General features: G+C 47.4%; 2 protein-coding genes and 1 long non-coding RNA gene across 9 annotated transcripts; 2 read left to right on the top strand and 1 right to left on the bottom strand.

The window, feature by feature from the left end:
• Positions 1–706: 706 nt before the first annotated feature.
• Positions 707–17,123, bottom strand: pcnx4 (pecanex 4). 4 transcript variants are annotated; one of them, XR_007382352.1, is made up of 11 exons: positions 16,435–17,123; positions 15,930–16,112; positions 15,307–15,824; positions 14,936–15,036; positions 14,391–14,513; positions 13,950–14,310; positions 12,921–13,024; positions 11,252–12,273; positions 10,978–11,164; positions 10,325–10,887; positions 707–1,210 (listed from the first exon to the last, which is right to left on the bottom strand). XR_007382352.1 is itself a non-coding variant. In XM_048975049.1 (10 exons), exons 1-10 carry the CDS (start codon positions 17,121–17,123, stop codon positions 10,636–10,638), a joined length of 3,540 nt encoding a protein of 1,179 aa, XP_048831006.1. In that variant the 3' UTR covers positions 9,825–10,635. The 4 variants fall into 4 exon arrangements, 2 of the variants coding, with proteins under 2 accessions (XP_048831006.1, XP_048831007.1); XR_007382353.1 differs by having other exon boundaries at positions 707–1,200; XM_048975049.1 differs by lacking the exon at positions 707–1,210 and having other exon boundaries at positions 9,825–10,887.
• LOC125707750 (dehydrogenase/reductase SDR family member 7-like) lies at positions 1,478–8,984 on the top strand. 3 transcript variants are annotated; one of them, XR_007382355.1, is made up of 11 exons: positions 1,478–1,791; positions 2,401–2,540; positions 4,084–4,236; positions 4,433–4,539; positions 5,116–5,355; positions 5,497–5,619; positions 5,723–5,938; positions 6,816–6,931; positions 7,031–7,090; positions 7,210–7,296; positions 8,824–8,984. XR_007382355.1 is itself a non-coding variant. In XM_048975059.1 (8 exons), exons 2-8 carry the CDS (start codon positions 2,411–2,413, stop codon positions 8,863–8,865), a joined length of 1,011 nt encoding a protein of 336 aa, XP_048831016.1. In that variant the 5' UTR covers positions 1,743–1,810; positions 2,401–2,410; the 3' UTR covers positions 8,866–8,984. The 3 variants fall into 3 exon arrangements, 1 of the variants encoding a protein (XP_048831016.1); XR_007382354.1 differs by having other exon boundaries at positions 1,742–1,810; XM_048975059.1 differs by lacking the exons at positions 6,816–6,931; positions 7,031–7,090; positions 7,210–7,296 and having other exon boundaries at positions 1,743–1,810.
• Positions 17,124–17,183: 60 nt separating the features above from the next.
• LOC125707756 (uncharacterized) lies at positions 17,184–20,556 on the top strand. 2 transcript variants are annotated; one of them, XR_007382357.1, is made up of 4 exons: positions 17,184–17,345; positions 18,365–18,451; positions 19,265–19,352; positions 19,489–20,556. It is a non-coding gene; the product is annotated as an uncharacterized LOC125707756 (long non-coding RNA). The 2 variants fall into 2 exon arrangements; XR_007382356.1 differs by lacking the exon at positions 17,184–17,345 and adding an exon at positions 17,991–18,223.
• The last annotated feature ends 278 nt before the right edge of the window (positions 20,557–20,834 follow it).

Raw genomic sequence — 20,834 nt, 5'->3', positions numbered from 1 at the left:
TTGTGGAGACGTAATGCGACCACTAATGCAGGATGATATTGTCGTTGGGCGGCCTCGGGGGGGTGGGGGGTGGTGTGCACTTAAGGCCTCGTGAGTAGGCGTGCCTGGCGTGCGTCTGACGACCACCGGACCCCGACGCTCCTGCCACGGCTGAGCTCTCTCCCACAGTCAGCCTAAGTCGAGCTGTAATTGCCACACTAAATGATCAGACTGACATTAAAAGCATGAGAACGCTGGAGGTCTGCTTGGGCTGTGGCCCTGGGCCTCGCAGCATTAGCTTGGCAGCTCCTGGTTAACGCTCCCAGTCGTTAGTCCTGAATGAACCGCTCTCGAGCTGCGCCGCCGCATTGTGCATCGCCACATCCCGCTCGGCGCTGCCACTTTCACGCAGCGACGCATTCAGAGCGTGTCAATTCTGGCTTTTCTCTCGGGTCTAAAACAAAAACAAGGATGGCGGATTGATGCGCTCACGGCATGGGCTGTAAACCTGCACAGATAGCGGGCCTCGTACTCTCAAGGTCGGGCTTACGTGTCAGCTTGAGGGAAGCACAACCTCCAGTGATACATGTGTCTTGAGAGACTCACAAGGTTATTTACATTAAATTCAACTGCTGCTTAAACAAATTAGAGGGCGTTTACTAAGCCTGTATATTTGCTGACGTTCATAAACAGAAAGCCGTTTGCCTTTTGACAAAGCAAAACCATATTTCTGTGAAAAAGCCATGTATGTCTTACAATTATATACAATACACAGTATAGAGGAATCACAGCTTAAAACAATAGGGGCATTTAGGACACTTCTTACAGGAAACCTTGACTGTAAACACCTGTAAAACACAGCTCTGAAAATAACTAAACCCTGCAATTAACAGTACAAAAAAACAGACCAAGGCACATACTTTGTTCCTCTATAAAAAAAAAAAAAAATCCCTTTTCTGGATTGAGAACCATTAAATGAGACAGGAGCTGATTGTGAGATGGCGTACAGTAAACTGGAAGCACTGGGCTGATTGTTGATATATGAAGATGGTCGCTTACAGCTTCGAAATGGCACTAAGAATCTTCTGTTAATAGGAACGAATTCTGTAGTAAGACACTAAACTATTATGGAACTGTTGCTGTACCACAGCCCATATGTAGATCTGACTGGACACCATCATCAGTGTGAGTACATGATCATTCTTTTACAGCTTTGTGCCTCTAAGTGCACCTTCTGTTCGGCGAGGACGTGAAAAGTGCATTTGGAGGACTCACTCCGAATTGTGAAAGTTTTGTTTTGGTCAGTCAGGTCATGTTGGTCATTTTTAGGGTATTTAATCAGTCATAATGTGTGTATTTGGGCTATATTGTTGGTCCACCTTAAGACCTATCTCTCCGGTCCTCCTTAAAACTCGTGTTTTTCACTGTGTTTTTATGGGTTTACACACGATATATGGACGTGTTATCAGTTGTGAAATTTTTCACAAATCAGGATGTTCAATATGAGATGCTTTTGGGGTTATGAGGACGTCTGGTCTTGACGTGAGACGCTAATGAATATAAATGGCCAAAATGCATTATAGGCGGTTTTAAGCCAATTTATTTGTATTTTCTGAATTCATACATCAGGACTATACGAAGAAGCAACAATTCGCATTTTTTTGTGCACATATAAGGTTTTTACGGCCGTTTGTAACGTGAATAACGAACCGTAAACTAACTTTGCCGACGTCAATTAAGGGGCGTGGGAAAACGGCAATATTACTTCCCGTACTACGCCGTACTTCCGGATTGGTTTATTTTTTGTTTTCGGTGAGTAGATGTGATGCAGGTGTGTGTAGTAGTGGCGTACATTTTAGTTCTTATATTTTAAATTCATAGGAGATGCACAGTTAACTGATCCACATGTATTTACGTATTAACGTTCCCTCAGTTTGCTTTAATTTATTTTATCTTGTTAACTTCATGATGTCCTTAGTGTTGCGCAATATTGAGCGATGTTATAATACTCAGACTTTGACTGATTCGAACTCGATATCCAATAAGTCAGGAATTAGACTTTATAATTTGAGACGCCTATGCTCTTCTACCCGTAAGCAGTGTCTGTTAATGAGAAACGATTCACTGAACATTTACTCTAACTGTAAGGCTGGGGTAGTCTGTTCCTCTTTTTTCAAACTACGTTGTAATAAGAAGCAAGCAGCTTTATTCGTAAAATACTTCTTTGTGTGTGCCTGACTGTGGACTAACAAGATGTTCACACCTATGGAAATTAAACGAAGTCTTGATTGTCAGACACAGTATGATCTACGGTGACATTCAATAAGTACAAACGGAAACTGCCCTTCCACAGCTCGCATTATGGCCGGTCTCTGTGTTAATATTGACAGTTCTTTGCTCTACACGACTTTGTATTTATAGCGCCCGATCAATGGATTGCTGTGTGGCGACCTTGCTGTGCCTCGGCACAGCGCTGTACTTGCTCGTTCAGGTGATTCGTTTCATCTTTGCGGACGCCGATCTGACTTTGCTCTGGATGGTGACGTTTGGAAAGACGCCAGGTAACCTCCGTCTGTGTGCTGCAGAGTTTAAATTGTGTTTACTGCAGGGTTGCCAGCTGTCACGCATGTGGCGTGACACTCACACAAGAAATCTTACGGTAGATCTATATAATTCCATTATAAATCTAAGCTACATCAAAAGCGTTGGGGTAGTTTGAAAACCCTACAGACTATTTACAAGGTAATAAAACTGTTACCTACATATCAATGCCTGTGCAGACGTAAGAATCTCACGTCAGCAGCTGCCCGCAGCTGGCAACCATGTAAATGGGTCAAATTTGAACTTTATGAGCGAAACTGTTAGGTTTAATATTGGTTGTAATTTGTAGTGTAGTTTGACCGTTTGACATACAGAACTCCGGCGTCCTCCCTCTGACGTGTGTGCATGTTTAATACCGCTACTCTTTAGGGCTCCGCGATGTCATATCCATATTATGTTGCGCATGCGCAATTATCACATGGGCTTCAGATGACAGTCGAAGCATTTTTTGCGGCCGCCAGCTTTTCGGTGCTATACGGACGTTTATTTACGCCCATAATTTGGTACGAAGATTATTAGCACGGCTTAAATATTAATGAGATGCGTTTTGTGATACCCAAAAGTTAGTAATCTGTATAAATTTTATGTTTCTAAATTTCGATTAGCGGAGCACACCACATTATACTGTTTTGGTATACTACGGTTTGGCAGGCCTATACGTCAGTGAAATATGCACTGAAGTCCCGGTTAAGAAGAGCAGCCAGTACATCTTTTAAAAGAGTAGATCTTGTGGATAAACATAAGGATATGCCGTATTTATACTAATAAAGAATTTTTGGCGTTATACAAAACCTCATTAATATTTTAGCCATACTACTAAACTGCTTAACAAATTGTGGGCGTAAATAAATATCCGTATAGCACCGAAAAGCTGGCGCCTGCTTAAATGTTATGCCTGTCATCTGAAGCCCTGGTGATTATTGCACGTGTGCAATGCAATATCTATATGATATCACCCAGCCCTACTACTCTTGCACAAAGGCAGTGTGATTTCTAGACAGAGTCAAGTCTCATCATGGTTTCGCTTAATCTAAACTTAGGGTGTCCCATAAGGCATAGAGAGTACTTGCATAGTGCTCCTGCTGTCTTTCATACCGCAAAAATGTTTATCCAGCGATGGTTCGTAAGACACAAGGTCCAGGGTGGGCATTCCCAAACCCCAGAACGTTGCAAGTATTCCACCCGGCTGCGGAACGCAGGGGGTTTTGACACATTTCTTGTAATAAACTTTTTTTTCCTGTTCTCATGGTTAAACTTGAAATCCCCGATCGATCCATCGGCACCCATATGACGGTTTTCTCCGTCTGTTTTTTGCTATATGAACAAGTCAGCCAACATCAAAATGTTGCCAACCGCTAATCTAAGGGACCGCACACGATGTACTTGATGCTGTATGTACCCTGTGATACATTTACCCTCCTTTCAAAGTGGTGTCCTCACTTAACTTTGCTTGTATGTTTGCCATTGATCCTTATTTGGCTGCTGTCCCTCTCTGGCCCCCAGAGAGTACATTGCGGGGAAAGGTGGTTTGGATTACAGGGGCTTCCAGCGGCATAGGAAAGGAGCTGGCCTGTCAGCTAGCAAGCCTGGGGGCTCGCCTGATCATCTCCGGCACGCGGGAGGTTGAGCTGCAGAAGGTGAAGAACCATTGTTTGGGTAAGAAAGCAGTGAGGAGATGGACCTGGATGATTTTGTCACATGGTCTGCTGTCAATTTCAGTGGCTCATCGTGACAGTGTTTATTTTTTTTGTATGTTTATCTAAGAGGAAGAGGGCGTTTTCCCTCTGCTTGTGCTGAGAGATGTTCAGCTGCCCTGCTTTGTCATGACAGCACTTCTTCTTTGAATTTACAGAGCTCGGCAGTTTGAAGGAAGGGGACGTTTTGGTCCTTCCCTTTGACTTGCTGGAGCGAGACACTCATGCTGCCAAAACGAGGGTCGCGATACAGCACTTTGGCAATGTAAGGCAATGGGGATGAATTATGAATTATTATCTTTCCATTTGTATTTACTTCTGACGCACTTCGCATCTGCCGTTTCAAGGCATTTCAGCGGCTCTTCGCCAGTCTGACCCACGTGGAGCGTGTTTGCTGTGCGTACAGAATGTGCCGTACACGGTTTCCTTGTGTCTGACAAGCACGCCAACCAGGAAGTTTTAATTTTTCTGCCTGTCGTCATGCCTGCCAGTGTGCGCAGGGTTTCTTAAGAGTAACACTTGTACTGCTCTGATCTGGGGTCTTAGCTGGGCTCTGATCTGATGAGCAAGTGTCAGCCTCAGTTTATTGGAGTGCTGTGGTAGATTGGAGCTTAGCTGAGCTTGCACTGAGATATAGATTGCAGCTACTGTCCTGGTCAGTAGTCACACACTCTGGCCACTAGCAGAATCCTATAAACAGATTCCCAAATACCATGGACAGCTATGGTGCCCCTGACACTTTAAGCCTCTGCTCGCATTGAGTGCACATCCTGTTTAGTTCAATGCGTTTGGTTGCAAGAACGGCCCAGCTAAATGTACCCCCCCCCCCTCTTTTTTACAGATTGACATCCTGATCAACAATGGGGGGCGCAGTCAGCGCTCCCTGTTCCAGGACACGAATCTGGAAGTTATCCAGGCCCTGATGGACATCAACTATCTGGGCAGCGTGTCGGTCACCAAGCACGTCTTGCCACACATGATGCAGCAGGGCACCGGCACCCTGGTAGCGGTCAGCAGTGTGGTGGGGCTGGCGGGGGCACCCCTGGTCACTGGCTACTCTGCTAGCAAGCATGCCCTGCAGGTGAGATGCTCACGGAGCCTCAGGAATCGTTAATTAACTTCTGTAGCAGCAGAAGGGTGGGTGCCAAGGACTGTCGCTGGTCTGAGATTGGTGGGTTTGTCACGTCAACCACCTTTCACCCTGATTTATTTTTCCCTTTAGGGTTTTTTCAACTCGCTGCGCACTGAGCTGGCAGACTACCCCGGGATCACCATAAGCACTGTATGTCCGGGGCCTGTGCAGTCTGGTATCGTCCAAAATGCCTTCACCGAGGAATTACATCGGGTATGTTAACTTTTGGGGAAGCAGGAGGTTTGGTGTCCAGGAAGCCATGGATGGAAGGATCCGTGCTGAAGTGTGTCCTGCTTTCTGTCTCGCCCCCATTCAGCCGGTAGCTGTCGCAGGAGAACAGAGCCACAAGATGGCCACCTCGCGGTGCGTACGCTTGATGTTGGTGGGCATAGCCAATCAGGTCAAGGAGATGTGGATCGGTCAGCAGCCGTTCCTGCTCATGCCCTACCTATGGCAGTATGCACCCACCTGGGCCTGGAGTATCACTGGCATGTTGGGTAAAAGGAGAATGGAGAACTTCAAGGCTGGACTGGTTAGTATACAAACTCTGAGCCGTTGTCGTACCTAAGGACATGCATGTGCTCCTGGGGGCTGTTCCACGAAGCGAGCTAACCTCAAAAGCCAGGTTTATTTCGACAATCCCGGCTTAATTTTTCCAAATTCGGTTCCACAAACGAGGCTAACCTGAAGCTCCGCTTAGTTACTATGTCAGCATATGCTCTTGGACAAGGCTGCTATGTGGCAGGTTAGCTGTGAAGCTTAGCTTAGCTTGATGGATATGATTGGACAAACCATGTGATGTCACACAGCACGACAGTCTGTGGGGCTGGGATTATTCTGCTGCTGTTCTCTCCCTCTGTCACACACATCGACCCTCAAATGCAGGTGATTCCAATTACTCAGAAAGTATAAAATGACAAGGAGTGCAGTGACGGCTTTTACATGAATAACCATGGCGTGCCCCTTTATTCATAATCCAGTTGATGAGGGAGCGCGGCTCATTCGTAGAGCTTTAAGGCAACAGGTTCCACAAGTACTTCGGCCCAGGATAGATCCGTTCCATTTTCCGGATGATTATTTATATGAGCGCTATAGACTTGGTAGATGCGGTATTACATATTTGTGTCAGTTATTGGAACCTTACATTTCTAACACACTTTGCCAGTGGTTCATTTCTGTGCAGTGTGGGGGATGCTGAACATTTAAGCAAAGCTACAGTGTGCCGTGAAATCAGGGAGATTTACGTTACATTAAAGTCCTTTTTAAATGTATTCATTACCTTTCCTGGCCACCGAGGCTTTCTTGGCATTAAGGAAACTTTGGATTTAATGGTGCTGAATCTTTAAACATCTAGTCATTTACAGCACAATAATTCATTAGCTGATCAGTAACTGAATTTAATTTGTCAGGCTTTCCTAACGTCATTGGAGCCATTGACTGTACACATGTGAGGATAAAGGCTCCAGCAGGTCCAACAGAGCCTGATTACATAAACCGCAAATCATATCACAGTATTAATGTACAGGTAAGTACTGATAATACCTCACATTTATATATAAAAGGTGAAAGTGTACTCATCCGTCAATATCAATGTATATCATTACCATTTCCTAAAATGTTTCAGATGGTACAGTGTATGCACTGCTGAACATCTCATTTCAAACGTTGCGGCAAAATGGCCAAGGTCGGTACATGATGCCAGAATTTTTCGCGAGTCTTCACTGGCTCAGTCAACTAAAATTCACAAATATACTATAGTTTATTATACTACAGTCTGATGTGTCTACGTTCATTCTGTTATAGGAATTTTTCCTGGCGTGTTGCTTGGTGACAGAGGGTACCCATGCTTATTGCTGTACAATACCTGAGGTGGGCCCCGGGTTGCTGGAGGTGGGCCCCCCCTCTCTTTTTGGTGGCTACATTATACAATGCAATGTGGGCTTTAAATTAATTCTTTAAAAAGGTAGTTCGAATTAGATTTACTTTTTACCATTCCGAAGAATATTTTTGTATTTAATCTGCCAGGACCTTTTCATTCCACTCATGTTGCTCCTTAAACCAAGCATTATTAATAATTACAATTATATATCACTTTTTGTCTAAGATGGACCCATATAATTAAGCTGTCCTGTTTATAAATGTGTTTAAAATACCATTAAAGTACCTTACAACTGGTAACAAAATACATATGTAAAAGGAAATATTATTGTGACTATACATTTTGAAGACTTGAAACTGTTCTTATTTAGTTGTTAAATATTTTTACATCCTTAACACAAAGGTTACTTAAATCATGTTCTTATGCATTTAACCTGTCAGCTATTTCCTGCCATGCAGCCTCATGAGATTTGATAATACCGCTTGTGTTCCCCCCTGGTTATTATGTCTCTCTAGTCCTCATAGGCTTGCAGTAATAATTCTTGCTCCGCCTGGGAAAAAAACGCAGCTCTTTCCTTCCCTTCCATTCTTACTTATGCAGCATCGATGAACAAGGCTGCCTTCTATATCACATGGACGCGCACGAGCCTCGCTTGTCAAGCTTGGCTTGAATTAGCGGAAATTAAATACACCTGAATTTTGTTCGCGGAACTCAATGAGCCTGAAGTGAATGGTTAGTGAACTGAAGCGAAGCTAACTCAAGCGAGGCTATTACAAATAATCCTCAATTTTATAAGCTCGGTTCGTGGAACAGCCCCCTGGCAGTTCTACTTATACAAAAATGTTTTGAGGGCAGAACGAAAAATGATTGGTTGTGAGAGATAACCAATCAGATTGTACAGGAGGTGGGTCCATGCAACTACAGAAGGCAGGACCAACCAAACAGATGTCTTGGCCCTGCCTCTGCTAGTTTCTTGGACCCAGCTCTTCTACAATCTGATTGGTTCAGAGAAATAACCAATCATTTTTCAGTCTGCCCTCAGAACATTTTTGTGCAAGTAAATCTCCTACAAGCCAGACGTGTCTTTATCTAGGAAAAATATGGCCATAAGTAGAGAACTGGGGATTCAAGGCAGTGAGAAACCTATAATTCTCATGGACCATCTTAGTCAGTGTTTGAGATCAAGCAACAATTAGATAAATGGTTAATTATGCAGCCATTAAGAACATTAGGGGCTTTTGTGACTTCACCTGATCCCAGTCAGAGCTTATCACATCATCATCAGCTAGTCTGTGGTTGGGCAGAAAATCGGTATGTGTTGAGGTGCACGATCAGCATTGGTGTGAAGAGAGCAGATCGGGGGGGCGCTTGGTGGAACGTCGAGACACCAGGAGGCTGTCAGCTGGCACTCTGTAACCTGTCGGCCCCAAACGCAGGGGTCCCAGCATCGGCACAGGCCTGCCTCTGACACCACTGTGTCACTTATCTGGTCGGCTCACAGAAACGCCGATCACCTCATACGTTTTCTCTTTTTGCAGGATGCGGATTCCTCTTACTTTACAAAGCCCAAGACGTCCTGAGGCCTTTTTTTCATTTTGTTTGTTTGTTTAAATCAAGAAAAGCTTGGCCTCTCTGTCACCGTGGTGCTTTTCCTGTTACTTAAATGTTGAAATCAGAATAAAAATGGTTCAAAGGCTGATTTAATGTCATGCTTGTTAATGGACCCGGTGGATAAGCAGTTCCACAGGTCTAATGGACCTGGCTCTTTGTTTGGGGTCTCTCCTCCACGGCTTCACAACAGCACTCCCCCCCCCCCCCCCCACTCCGAGGACGGTTTGTGGAGACGTAATGCGACCACTAATGCAGGATGATATTGTCGTTGGGCGGCCTCGGGGGGGTGGGGGGTGGTGTGCACTTAAGGCCTCGTGAGTAGGCGTGCCTGGCGTGCGTCTGACGACCACCGGACCCCGACGCTCCTGCCACGGCTGAGCTCTCTCCCACAGTCAGCCTAAGTCGAGCTGTAATTGCCACACTAAATGATCAGACTGACATTAAAAGCATGAGAACGCTGGAGGTCTGCTTGGGCTGTGGCCCTGGGCCTCGCAGCATTAGCTTGGCAGCTCCTGGTTAACGCTCCCAGTCGTTAGTCCTGAATGAGCCGCTCTCGAGCTGCGCCGCCGCATTGTGCATCGCCACATCCCGCTCGGCGCTGCCACTTTCACGCAGCGACGCATTCAGAGCGTGTCAATTCTGGCTTTTCTCTCGGGTCTAAAACAAAAACAAGGATGGCGGATTGATGCGCTCACGGCATGGGCTGTAAACCTGCACAGATAGCGGGCCTCGTACTCTCAAGGTCGGGCTTACGTGTCAGCTTGAGGGAAGCACAACCTCCAGTGATACATGTGTCTTGAGACTCGCAAGGTTATTTACATTAAACTCATTTGCTGCTTAAACAAATTAGAGGACGTTTACTAAGCCTGTATATTTGCTGACGTTCATAGACAGAAAGCCGTTTGCCTTTTGACAAAGCAAAACCATATTTCTGTGAAAAAGCCATTTATATCTTACAATTATATACAATACACAGTATAGAGGAATCACAGCTTAAAACAATAGGGGCATTTAGGACACTTCTTACAGGAAACCTTGACTGTAAACACCTGTAAAACACAGCTCTGAAAATAACTAAATCCTGCAATTAACAGTACAAAAAAACAGACCAAGGCACATACTTTGTTCCTCTATAAAAAAAAAAATCCCTTTTCTGGATTGAGAACCATTAAATGAGACAGGAGCTGATTGTGAGATGGCGTACAGTAAACTGGAAGCACTGGGCTGATTGTTGATATATGAAGATGGTCGCTTACAGCTTCGAAATGGCACTAAGAATCTTCTGTTAATAGGAACGATTTCTGTAGTAACACACTAAACTGTTATGGAACTGTTGCTGTACCACAGCCCATATGTAGATCTGACTGGACACCATCATCAGGGTGAGTACATGGTCATTCTTTTACAGCTTTGTGCCTCTAAGTGCACCTTCTGTTCGGCGAGGACGTGAAACTGAATGTGTCAGTGTTGACGTGAGAAGTGCGTTTCATGGGACTTACATTCTTGCGGGGCATGGTTACGAAATTGCTTTGAACTCCATCTGACATGAAAATTCAACCTGATTGTTCTGGAGCTCTTGTGGTATTACAGAAGAAGCCTGGGTAAGATGTTCCTCAAGTTAAAAATCTTTAATGCGTGCTGCCTGAATGGGTGAAGACTGGACGGCCTCAAAACCGGCGCGGCCCCATCCCAACACTGCTGGTGCACGTTGTCAGAGTGGATTCACCGGTGCTGTGCTATCAGAAGATGGGCAGGTGCAGTGGAGCAGAAGAGTAGATGGGGTAGCCCAGTGGTGGGTCTGCGGCCTGAACGGTGAGGTTGCGCAGGAGCATGGGGTGTGCCTGGATGCTGTAGCGCTCCTCGTCATCGTTGGTGGCGTATAGCAGCTCCCAGGACAGGTTGGCCCATTGGCCCCGCACTCCCTCCCCATTGAGGTGGCCCAGCTGCACCAGAACCTCCTGCAGTGTGAGGACACGGCCGGTGTAGGTGCCCTGTGAAAAGAGGTGCTTCTTACTGGGCTGGACCCCATAAACCGCAATGTTCCATTCCCTTGATGTTAACATGGCACAGCCAGATGTTACCATAGTGATGTCGTAACCCAGGGAGAAAAGGAAAGGCTTCTCCTGCAGGACGGCATCTCGCCAGCCGTGCTCCGATGCCAGGCCGATGTACCAGTCTTGTTCATATTCCTCCAGGGTACTCAGGAGCTCCTCAGGGCCTCCTATGGCTCCCAGGCTGGCCTGGTCCAACAGCAGCTTGAAGCTGTACCTGGATACAGGAAGTAGGGTTGTGTGTTTCCCAGCTATACACATACTGACTTCATGGTGCGTGTGTACGGGGTGATGCTTACTATACCTGAACGCTTTAATCGTGAGATGGTACAATTCTGTGTTGCTGGTGAGCCAGTCAAGGCCTTCAGTCCAGGGAACATCCCCGCAGTAGACCCTGTACACGTAGCTGGGGCTGGGCGTGGTGGTCTCGGCACCCAGTGCAACCAAACAGTTCAGGGCCACCTGCGCATGCAGTTCCCGCATAGCCTCGGCCACCGCCTTGGGAGTCTCTCTCTGAATGGCCGGCCCTAGCCTTCCTAACACGAAGTGGAACCACTCCTCAGGGAAAGCCAGCCTCAGCTGCTGTGGACGGGAGGCGGCCAGGGGCGCGGTCCTCCAGGCCAGGGGCGGCTCCAACTGATCTGCATGGGGTGAGCCAAATTTCACCCCGGGAGGGGTGAACCCCACGAGGCCGGGTACTTCACTCTCCTGACCCCGATCCATGGCCGGAAGCCCTAGGCCCAGTGGCTGTAGGGGCTGAATGGCGGAGAGCGGCACATCCCCGTAGAGGCTGTTTAACTCCACGGACCCAGGAAGCGATGGACCAGCTGGCAGGGGAGCCTCTACACTCACCAGTGCCGTCGTCTTCCTGGCAGGCTGCGGACCGAACAGGTCGTCCTCGTCGGACCAGTCGCTCAGTGAGTTCAGGCTGGGGCTGTCCTGTCGGCACTCCGGAGAGGGGGCATCTGGTGGGCTCTGGGGCCCAGAGTCCTGCAAGCGGCTCTCTGGCTTGTAGCCAGGACCGGCCGCGAAGGCCTTGCCACCCCGGACGCAGTACTGAAGGAGCACCCATACGAGGACCTTCAGGAAGTCGTCTCTCAGTTGGTGCAGGTTGGTGTGCGAGTCGATGATTCCTGTCAACACACTTCGGGCGTCGGAATAGGTGCAGATGGGCAGCGCGGCGCAGGGGGTCATTGCATTGCCCCAGTGCAGGTTCAGGCCTGTGGGGAGTCCCAGCCCATCTGGAGCTTCAAAAGCACTTTCAAACACTTCATCCACCCGCCTTGCCTCAGCTGTGTGGCACGAGGTCTCCTGCAGTTCTAAGCCCTGGAACAAAGGTGTGTACCTTAAAGAGCATCAGGCTACAGGTATGTTACAGTGAGGGGGGAGACCTACACACATTTTGAGTAACAGGACGCTGAAATGCATATGCATATTAAATTGGTCCAAACTGAATCCAATCAGAGCCGAATCCTTACGATATGGTGTAAAAGTCTTAGGCAGTCAAAGAAAATGTGTAAATGATCTATGAAAACTGTCTGTCAACGGGTGTCAGCTAAGCCATTTGAAAATCTCTCCTATAGTACTTGCAGCAACTGTCCGATACCCCAGTGTATTTGTCTGACCACTACCCCACTTTGTTTGGCTAATCAATACTTCACTTTGAGTTATTTAATCAATTAAGTTAATTAAGAGAGCTGGCGGTGAAATTGAACAAATACATGAAATGGCTGAGGTGCCCTGAGGAGAGGTTTGGGAAGCAAAGCTTGGTAATTTTTTGACGAACAGAAGAAATCCTGGTTCATATTTATTGTTACTGGTGATTTGGTTTTAGTGAATTTACTTTTTTTTTTGAGCAAATATACACCTTTCACTCAGAAAGGTATCCTTCAACATTTCTACTGACTGCCTAAGACAGTGCACAGTACTTTACATTATTTGTGTGAACCCAGAAATGTTTGAAATCGTACTACCTTGATGTTAACCGAGCAGTAGCCAAAGCCTCGCTCTAGGACATTAATCCACACAATCCGATCCTGGAAACGACCGAGGAAGTGTGACCCAGGACTGGAAAGGCCTGCGAGGCGAGAGACACACAGAAGGTGTGTTGGTCGCAGACAGACAGTCGGCCACAGATGTGTAAGCACCAGCTGTCTGGAAAGCTGAGATCAGGACATGAGAGGCCCCTGCTGCACAGTCCCGTCCCGCAGGATAAGGAGAATATCTGTGGGGACTGTCGAAAGGCAGACATGTAGACCATCTCTGTTTCAGTGCACAGAGCTCTCCAATGGTCCCTCTGGTCACACTGTGGTGTAAATCTATGACCCACTAACAGAACTGGGGTGCTGCTGTCTGCCCACCAAGGTTTTTGAATGTGGAGTAGGTACTGGGGATGAGAATCGGGGCTTTGAGAGGAAAACAAACACCCTGTGTGTTCTGCTTCATCTTCAGGAGGGAGGGAGGGACACAAACATCCATCAAAAGGCCCATTTTACATCCAAGCCCCGTTGTTTTCCTGGCAAATAAAGTATCCTTGCTGTCAGCATTCACAGCATCGGCGTTAAATAATTAACCCGCACGATGCCCCAACTAGGCCAGCTAAGCGCATTACTGTGCTAATGATGTGGAAGTAAGTAGAATGTAATGTATGCAAATCTGAATGATTCAACTGCAGCTCCTTTTGCCAGTGGTCCAGGCCGAGGGGTGTTAGTGACCCCTCCCCCACCATGTGACAATGTGCCACATTAAAAACTCGACTCACAGTCTGTTATGTGCACCTCCCAGCAGCAACCAGACATCCTGCATTATCCTACAGGATCGAACCGTTCATAGTGGAGCAATGAGTTGTAAGCCAGCCATTTCTGCATGGGCCCCCTGTCATTCTACATTTCTTCTGTTAACTACTCATTGTGGCTGGATTACATGTTTAAGCTCGGGGCACATGCTGAAATGTCCTCTACCCATGGCCCTGTTTGGACCAGAGGGGGTGGTCTGTTACGAACCTAGCACTCCCCCGGCAAAAGCGGTCCGCAAGGCAGCTGCAAGGCTCCCGCTCATCTGCTGGTAGTAGACGGAGTCTGGGCAGGAGCATGCGGTGCCCACGGAGCCCGGCCAGCATCGCTGGGGCCGGGGGAATCCCACCAGGAAGACGGGCAGCGTGAAGAGCGGGAGCAGTGGGGCGGAGAGTAGCGCTGACAGGATAAGCGTGCACAGCAGCAGGGGACTGAATGCGGCGTTCAAGGCCAGGAGGGCGCCCACCCACTGCCGCCTCTGCTTCTTCTCTGTCCAAGAGGTCACCAGCACCGTCAGGGCGAATCGCATCTTGGAGGCCAGCTGCAGCAGACGGTCGCTAGCCAAGCTCACCTGAGGAAACAGAGGGCGGTGGGGTCATTGGTGCCAGGCCGTTCGCCCTGCAGGCCCCCTTGCAGCAAAAACCATCTTACCAGAATGAGCTGGACACCCGTCCCAAGGTCATTCCACCAGGGTAGCTCAGAGCCCATTGCCAAAAGGCGCACCACAGCTACCACTGTCACCTGGAACAGCAGGTGCTCTGTGCTCTGCCAAACCTGGAAAGAGAAGAGGCTCAGAGAGTCTGCTGTCGTGCTAAAAGAACTTCCCCTGACCTCCTCATGCTACTCCCTCTTGACTCCAGGTCAAATTGTATGATTCTGTTCTACCTTAAAGTTTGTTACTTTAAAAAAAAAAAAAAAAAAAAAAAAAGTCACACACATTAACTCCGGGAAACACACCATTCTCTTTAATTAAAAATGTTATTGTGAGAGAGAAAAAAGGTAAGTTATATCTGGCATGTAATTGGCTACAAACAAGCCCCTCTTTTCTATAGAGCTTTGCTTATGAGCAACAGTATACTCAGGGTGTGGTAATGGAGCTGCAGAAAGACGCCCCCTGGGTCTGCTCAAGACCAGGTGAGAGCAGCCAGCTTCGTTCAGCCCATTTGGGCTAACTGGCTCATCGGGGAGTCACTCACTGCTCTGAAAGCCCGGGTGAAACCCACACTGAGGGATGCCGTGTGCAGAGCCTGCAGGGAGCCATCCATAGCCAGGAAGGCAATCATGGCAAATGGTGCCACTGTAATGGGAGCCGTCAGACAGAGAACAGAGATAATTTCAATGCAGGTCACACTGGGACTTCAAAACAGGATCATTGTAAATCAATGTTGCTCAACCCAGTCCTTGGGGATCCCAAGGCGGTTCACATTTTTGCTCCTTCCTAACTCCCAACAGACCTGAACCAATCAAGATCACCGAATGCCTGAAACAGGTGTGTTGGCAGTTGGTAAGGATCAAAAATGGAAGACCTGGATTGAGAAACTGCTGTAAATAATACCTAAAGCCTCACCGAGATTGACCAGCACTCTCCTAATCATCCCAGCCATCCGAAGGCATTTACTCTGCGCCTTGAACACCTTCACGTTCATCGTTTCCTTGGGGTAAAGAGGGTTGTGGAAGACCCCTCCTAGGAGGTACACACCCTGGACCTCTTGGAGAGTCCAGTTGATCACAAAGAGAATTAGTGAGAGGTAGCCAGCAACAGCCTGGGGTCCCACGGACCAGTCCTGGGGGGAGGGCAGGAAGTAGTGGAGAAGCCCAGCCTCAGTCAGAGCCCCGAGCAGCAGGACCAGGTGGAGCAGCACCTCTCTCCAGCCCAGACCCCATCCCAGTGAAGAAGGCAACCTGGCAGACAGATCTGCAGACTGGCCATCCATCCTGCAAGCCCACAGAAGCGCCCCGACCTGGCTGAAATCCAGGCTGAGTAGGAAGCCCAAGACTACGGTGAAGAGCACCACGCCCAGTGTGGAAGGGATGAAGAAGGTGCAAACTGGTACACACACAGAGACCATGAACATCACCAGCAGCCTGCAGTACAGGAAACAATCATGCAAAAAATAACTGGCTTAACCAAAACTTAAAACCAGGTATATAGAACCTCTAAGAGCTAAGTGTGTGATGTGGTTCAGTCACCTGAAGTTAGTTGACATTGGTGATCCACCCAAGCCAAAAACCAAGGTCTGTTCCATTCCCCAGAGCAGAAGGGCATCTAGAGGTGACAGCATGCCCAGCGCCCACAGCAGCGGCAAGAGGAGGAAAAGCACGTGGAGCACCTGACTGCTTAACACCAGCGCTGGAATGGGGCCCGTCACTCTGCTGGGACCAAGTCAGGGAACGAGCAGCTGAGCAGGTCAACAGCAAACATTTTCATCTTAGTAAACATCATCTGCACAGAGTGCCTCATGGACCGGCTCTGAGGTTAAGCCATTTCTCTTACTGAATCTGTGGTGTCAGATGGTACAGATATTTTTACATGTTCACCGAAACATTTAGTGTGTCTCTTGTTGGCTGCTACCACATACCACAAGAGTGAGAGGATGTATTTATTACAAACCACTACTGTTGCCTAGCCTGTATTTGGCGGCAGGGATTTCAGGTCCCTTTTCCGACACAAAAGGGTGTTTGATCTGTCCATTACCTCTGAGCGATGTCCACAGCGATGAAAATTAAAATGTAGAGCGGGCGGGTGAGGGGTGTGATCTCATAGGTGTCCTGTGGCTGAAAGGTAGCCGTCTCGGGGGCCGTGTTGATGATAAGGGAGTATTCCCCTATGCATAGGGTCACCCAGCTTAGAATGAAGATCAGTCCTGCAGCCCACTGGCTCCCATACAGGCTGCTGAGTCTGCTGAGGAGGAGGTACCATGTCCCCAGGCCGCACACGACCCCAGCCAGCACCGCATGTAGCACTGTGTTTGGGATGAGTCTTTTTCCCGGGATGAGGAAGCGGACGGTCTCGGGGCCAGCACAACTTGCAAACTCCACCTCCTCCTCTTCCGCCAGGATGCTGGCTGCGTGTATGCGCTCCACTCGCCCTGTCCGCTGCGCTGCTCGCACCGCCAGCGCCTGGACAACCACGGCAGCCCCCAGCATAAGCCCTCCGGAAAGGGAGGCGGCACTGAGTTCTTCCAGAACCTGTAACTGATGCAGCAGCGTGCCCACACCGCCTATGAGCCAGGGCGTCAGGAACAGCATGATCTGGTGGATGTAGACATATGGCGGGGCACAGTAGCCCAGCTTGAAGCGGGGACCTCCCAGCACTGTCTGGGGAAAGCGCTTCCAGAAGAACTCCTGCTTGTAGTCATTGAGCAGAGGGACATCGGGCCCCATCTCGATCACACCCTGGGTGGGTAAAAGGTCATCCTCACCAGCCAGCTGCCCTCTGCCAGAACATTGTCTGTGGAGAGCAAGACAGGGAAGGAAACATCACAGTGCGGACTTCTCAGTTAAAGGAACGGAGTAATCAAATAAAGAGGGAAACAAAAACATCCTGAAGGAAAAAAATCGACTCAGCTTTCCAGCCGCTACGGACATAAATGAAGGGCTGATAAGGTGAGCGGAATATGGCAAAGCGAAGCGCGTTAGTTTAGCCGCGTTAACCATCTGATCCGTGCAGCCGGGCGCTCGGGCGTCTCTATGGGCAAATGTCAACAAAAACAATCAAGCCGGCGATGTCTCTCATATAATAGGATCTGCTTCTCAATACAAGTATTTCCAAAACCCCAAATATGTGCTAAGGGTATTATAATGATTACGGACAGATTCGTTTTGTTTATTATTATTATTGTTATCATTTGTAATCCAAACGAATAAGCTCATACGTGAATAAAGTTGGATAGCTATTGTTAGCAAGCTAGCTTAACGGTGAAGTACTGCATGACTTTTATAAGTTTCTCATAAAATTTATAATCAGAGCATTAGCAAAGGATATCGTTAATCACAGTTGAGTGTAAAACTGAGTAAATAATAAAATATATCTCACAACAGCTGGATAATTAGAGCCGTGCTAGCAGAGTAGCGGGCTGCGTGTATTCTTTGAGGTACTGTGCAGCTATGTTATTGAACGGCACATTTATATGGCGATAATCGGTAATACGTACGAATGTTTGCCTAGGTTTACTTCCTTTAAGCAGAATGTCCTCCGGAGGATTAGGAGCGGAGGTATCACAGCACCGGCCAGCTGCGGTTCCGCGTCTCCACGGCTTGTCTCCACGGGAGCCTTCGGCCGCAGCTCGCGCACACGTGCGCGCGGACGCCTGGCGCGCTGCCGTGAGCGCGTGGCGTACGGCGAGAGCAGTCGCGTGGGCCGCTTGGAAGGGCTGGCGGAGGCGCTTTCCTGCGCCGCGAGGCTTGCTTCAAACTTGCCGAATAATATAAAAAAATGTCTTAATCCATTTCTGAAAAGAAATGCCCCAGCGACAAATTTTAAGGTAGAACATTATAGTATATATATTTTTAGGCGATTAGAATACGAGTACTAGATGTCGTGCCTGGAAATAACACTTTTGGTTGCGTTCCAGTGCAACTTTGTGTCGTTTATAAAACACTTATAATGGCATGCTTCCTTGCAGGCTAGGAAGTGCTCAGGTTGGAGTAGTTACAAATCTTGGATGGGCAGCATACTACAGTGCAGTAACGGCTTGTGACCAGAGAAACAGGTGGAGTACATGGGCATTTTCATATTTTATCATATTTTTAGAAAATCAAGAATAACGCAATAAAAACTAGTCATAATTTCTTTTGCTTTCTAAGAAGTTACTGATATCTAGTTGGATGGCTAGATGAACACCGCTTCAGTTCCCAAACTCCTCCTCAGGGGCACTGTGCTTCTGTCTTTGGTTTCGTTCTTGCGTTTGGTTTGCCCCACTTCTTCCTTTTGTTATTATATTCTGCCTGTATGTTGCTTCCCACCCCTTCCCAGTGTTAGCCTCCTTAGCATTGATTAGTGTTCTTAGGAACTCCAATAATCAGAAAACTATTTCTGTCTCCATTATTGTTGCTTGTTGTTCCGTGTCTCGGTTGATCGGTTAATTGTCATGTTCCACACCTGCCCTCTTGTTAGTTGGTTATCTGTTTAAATTTAAGTCTCTGCCTATGTTTTTTTCTCTCAAAAATTTGTTAGACGTATTTTATGTTAGTGACAATTCTGTTGCATTTCATGGGGGAAAGAATATAATCCTTTAGCACTTACTAATCCCGCTAAATAAATACACTGCATTTACATCCAAGTGCCAGATGGAATTCAAATTCTGACCCATATTCAAGGAAAGTTGGCCATTGCCCCGCCCCCATAAGCTTTACTTTTGCTTCTGACTGCGAAGATTAGTTGACCATGACAACCAGGAGCATCACAGATCTTGAGACTGCAGGGGTCCTGTGCCTTTGCTTAAGTGAGATCCTAAGGCACTTTGTGGGGGGTGAGGTACTGGGCTGGGTGGCTACCAAACTCTTGTTCTGCCCCTTTCCAACAGCTTAGTCTTTTCTGGCCCTGGTGCAGACCACGATTGCCAATAGCAGGATACCACATGCCGGGTATGTGATTGGCAGCACCGTAAGTCTGTAAGTATTGCAAATTGCAGCACAATTACTGTGTGTTTGGCCACGGAAGGGTGTCATTGTGGTGATTACTGCCGAAGAAAGCAGGGTTCGGCTGTTTATCACTTTATAATCACACCACCGTCCCCTTTTTTGACAGGAAGCTGTTTTGCTTGTGCCATACAAAACCGCCCTCCGTGTCTGACCCCAGGCCAGGACCATCGTGTTCCTGCTCCCCGAGAAGGGCCTGCAAACAAGGTCGTCCCAAATTCATTACAGTTTTCTTCCTGGCTCCAATTATGTTATGTGAAATAATAATAATAATCTGAGTAGAGTGGAGATACGGAAGAGTATCCGTCTTTTTTCAATTTCCCTGAGCCACAGCAGCTCAAATCTATTATTCAAAACAACACCTAAGTGTTTTCATAAAATGCTCCTCCTTCTCACCTCCCGCTTATGCTCAGCAACACAGCCTCACCTGCAGCACAGACCAAGCAAAGGAAACACATCTTACTTCGACTGGCGTTACCCTCAAGTATCTGATGACGGCAGATTCCAGGGCTTGGTTTTTGGACGAATATCTGAGCTGCTTATTTAGGGCCACCTTAGCCTTGCTGACACGTGAAGGAAGCTGTGGGCCCCTCTGGCAGTTCAATGCACAGGGGCAGCACTATACCATGTGTGTGATGTTGGCCGTTGGTCCTTCCCTTAGTTGCAGGAGGACAAGCTCTTGTGTGTAATACCCGTGTTGCTGTAGAATAGTTTTCCGTATTTGTTTTGCTCATGATTGGAAGAAGATCGCTTGTACCCCTCCTGAGATGCAGAACTAGGACGCGACAGAACTCTGATGCCTTGGTGCCAATGCTTCCAGTCAAGGTTGTCCTGTTTGCCATGATTGGCGTGGGAGAGAATTTTCTCAAAGCATTCAGAGATCCAGTGCTACAAGAAAGGTACTGGCAGGAAAACGTATAAAAGTATAAAGAGACTCTGGACTTTTTAACTAAAGCATTCATAAATACTGGACAAGGGAAGGTCACCAGAGGACGAAGGCACATTTACAGCTATAAAGCTGAAGTTCAAAAGTTTTTCATGTGTCATCAACAGGGCATTTTGTGACCTCATGCTCATTGTGTATCCTTCTCTATGCACAAAATACATCAATGTGATCAGAAACAAACTGTTCTCCTTTTGACTATTAAACCTATCATTTGTAGCATTCTGTGAATAATAGGGTTGTACCTGTTTGCTTTGTGGTGCAGGCAATGCGAAGTGAGAATTATCAAGAAGCCTCACAAGGATTGTCCCTTCGTCCATGTGTTCTGTAGGGCAAGAGCAATATCAGGTCGTAAACACTGAAGGAAATGGTTTCAGAAGTAGAAGGTCAAACCTGTGTGCTTTTTGCCGGGGAACAGAACAGGGTCAGATTAATTCGCTTTTGTCAATCGGCACAGTTGCACCCAACAAACTCGACACAGTGGGTGTCTTTAAAAAAAAAAAAAAAAAAAA

The sequence above is a fragment of the Brienomyrus brachyistius genome, chromosome 14, assembly GCF_023856365.1.
Source record: "Brienomyrus brachyistius isolate T26 chromosome 14, BBRACH_0.4, whole genome shotgun sequence".
NCBI lineage: Eukaryota > Metazoa > Chordata > Actinopteri > Osteoglossiformes > Mormyridae > Brienomyrus > Brienomyrus brachyistius.
The sequence above is the reverse complement of the archived record's forward strand: the minus strand, read 5'-3'. Positions and strand labels throughout refer to the sequence as shown.

Coding starts and splice junctions, on each gene's coding strand:
- LOC125707750 (XM_048975059.1), top strand. CDS start 2,411: ATGGATTGCTGTGTGGCGACCTTGCTGTGCCTCGGCACAGCGCTGTAC. Junction 2,541..4,083: donor GACGTTTGGAAAGACGCCAG/GTAACCTCCGTC, acceptor TCTGGCCCCCAG/AGAGTACATTGCGGGGAAAG. Junction 5,620..5,722: donor TCACCGAGGAATTACATCGG/GTATGTTAACTT, acceptor GCCCCCATTCAG/CCGGTAGCTGTCGCAGGAGA.
- pcnx4 (XM_048975049.1), bottom strand. CDS start 17,123: ATGGGGCCCGATGTCCCTCTGCTCAATGACTACAAGCAGGAGTTCTTC. Junction 16,113..16,434: donor GCTGTGGACATCGCTCAGAG/GTAATGGACAGA, acceptor ACTTGGTCCCAG/CAGAGTGACGGGCCCCATTC. Junction 10,888..10,977: donor TGGGTTACGACATCACTATG/GTAACATCTGGC, acceptor CTCTTTTCACAG/GGCACCTACACCGGCCGTGT.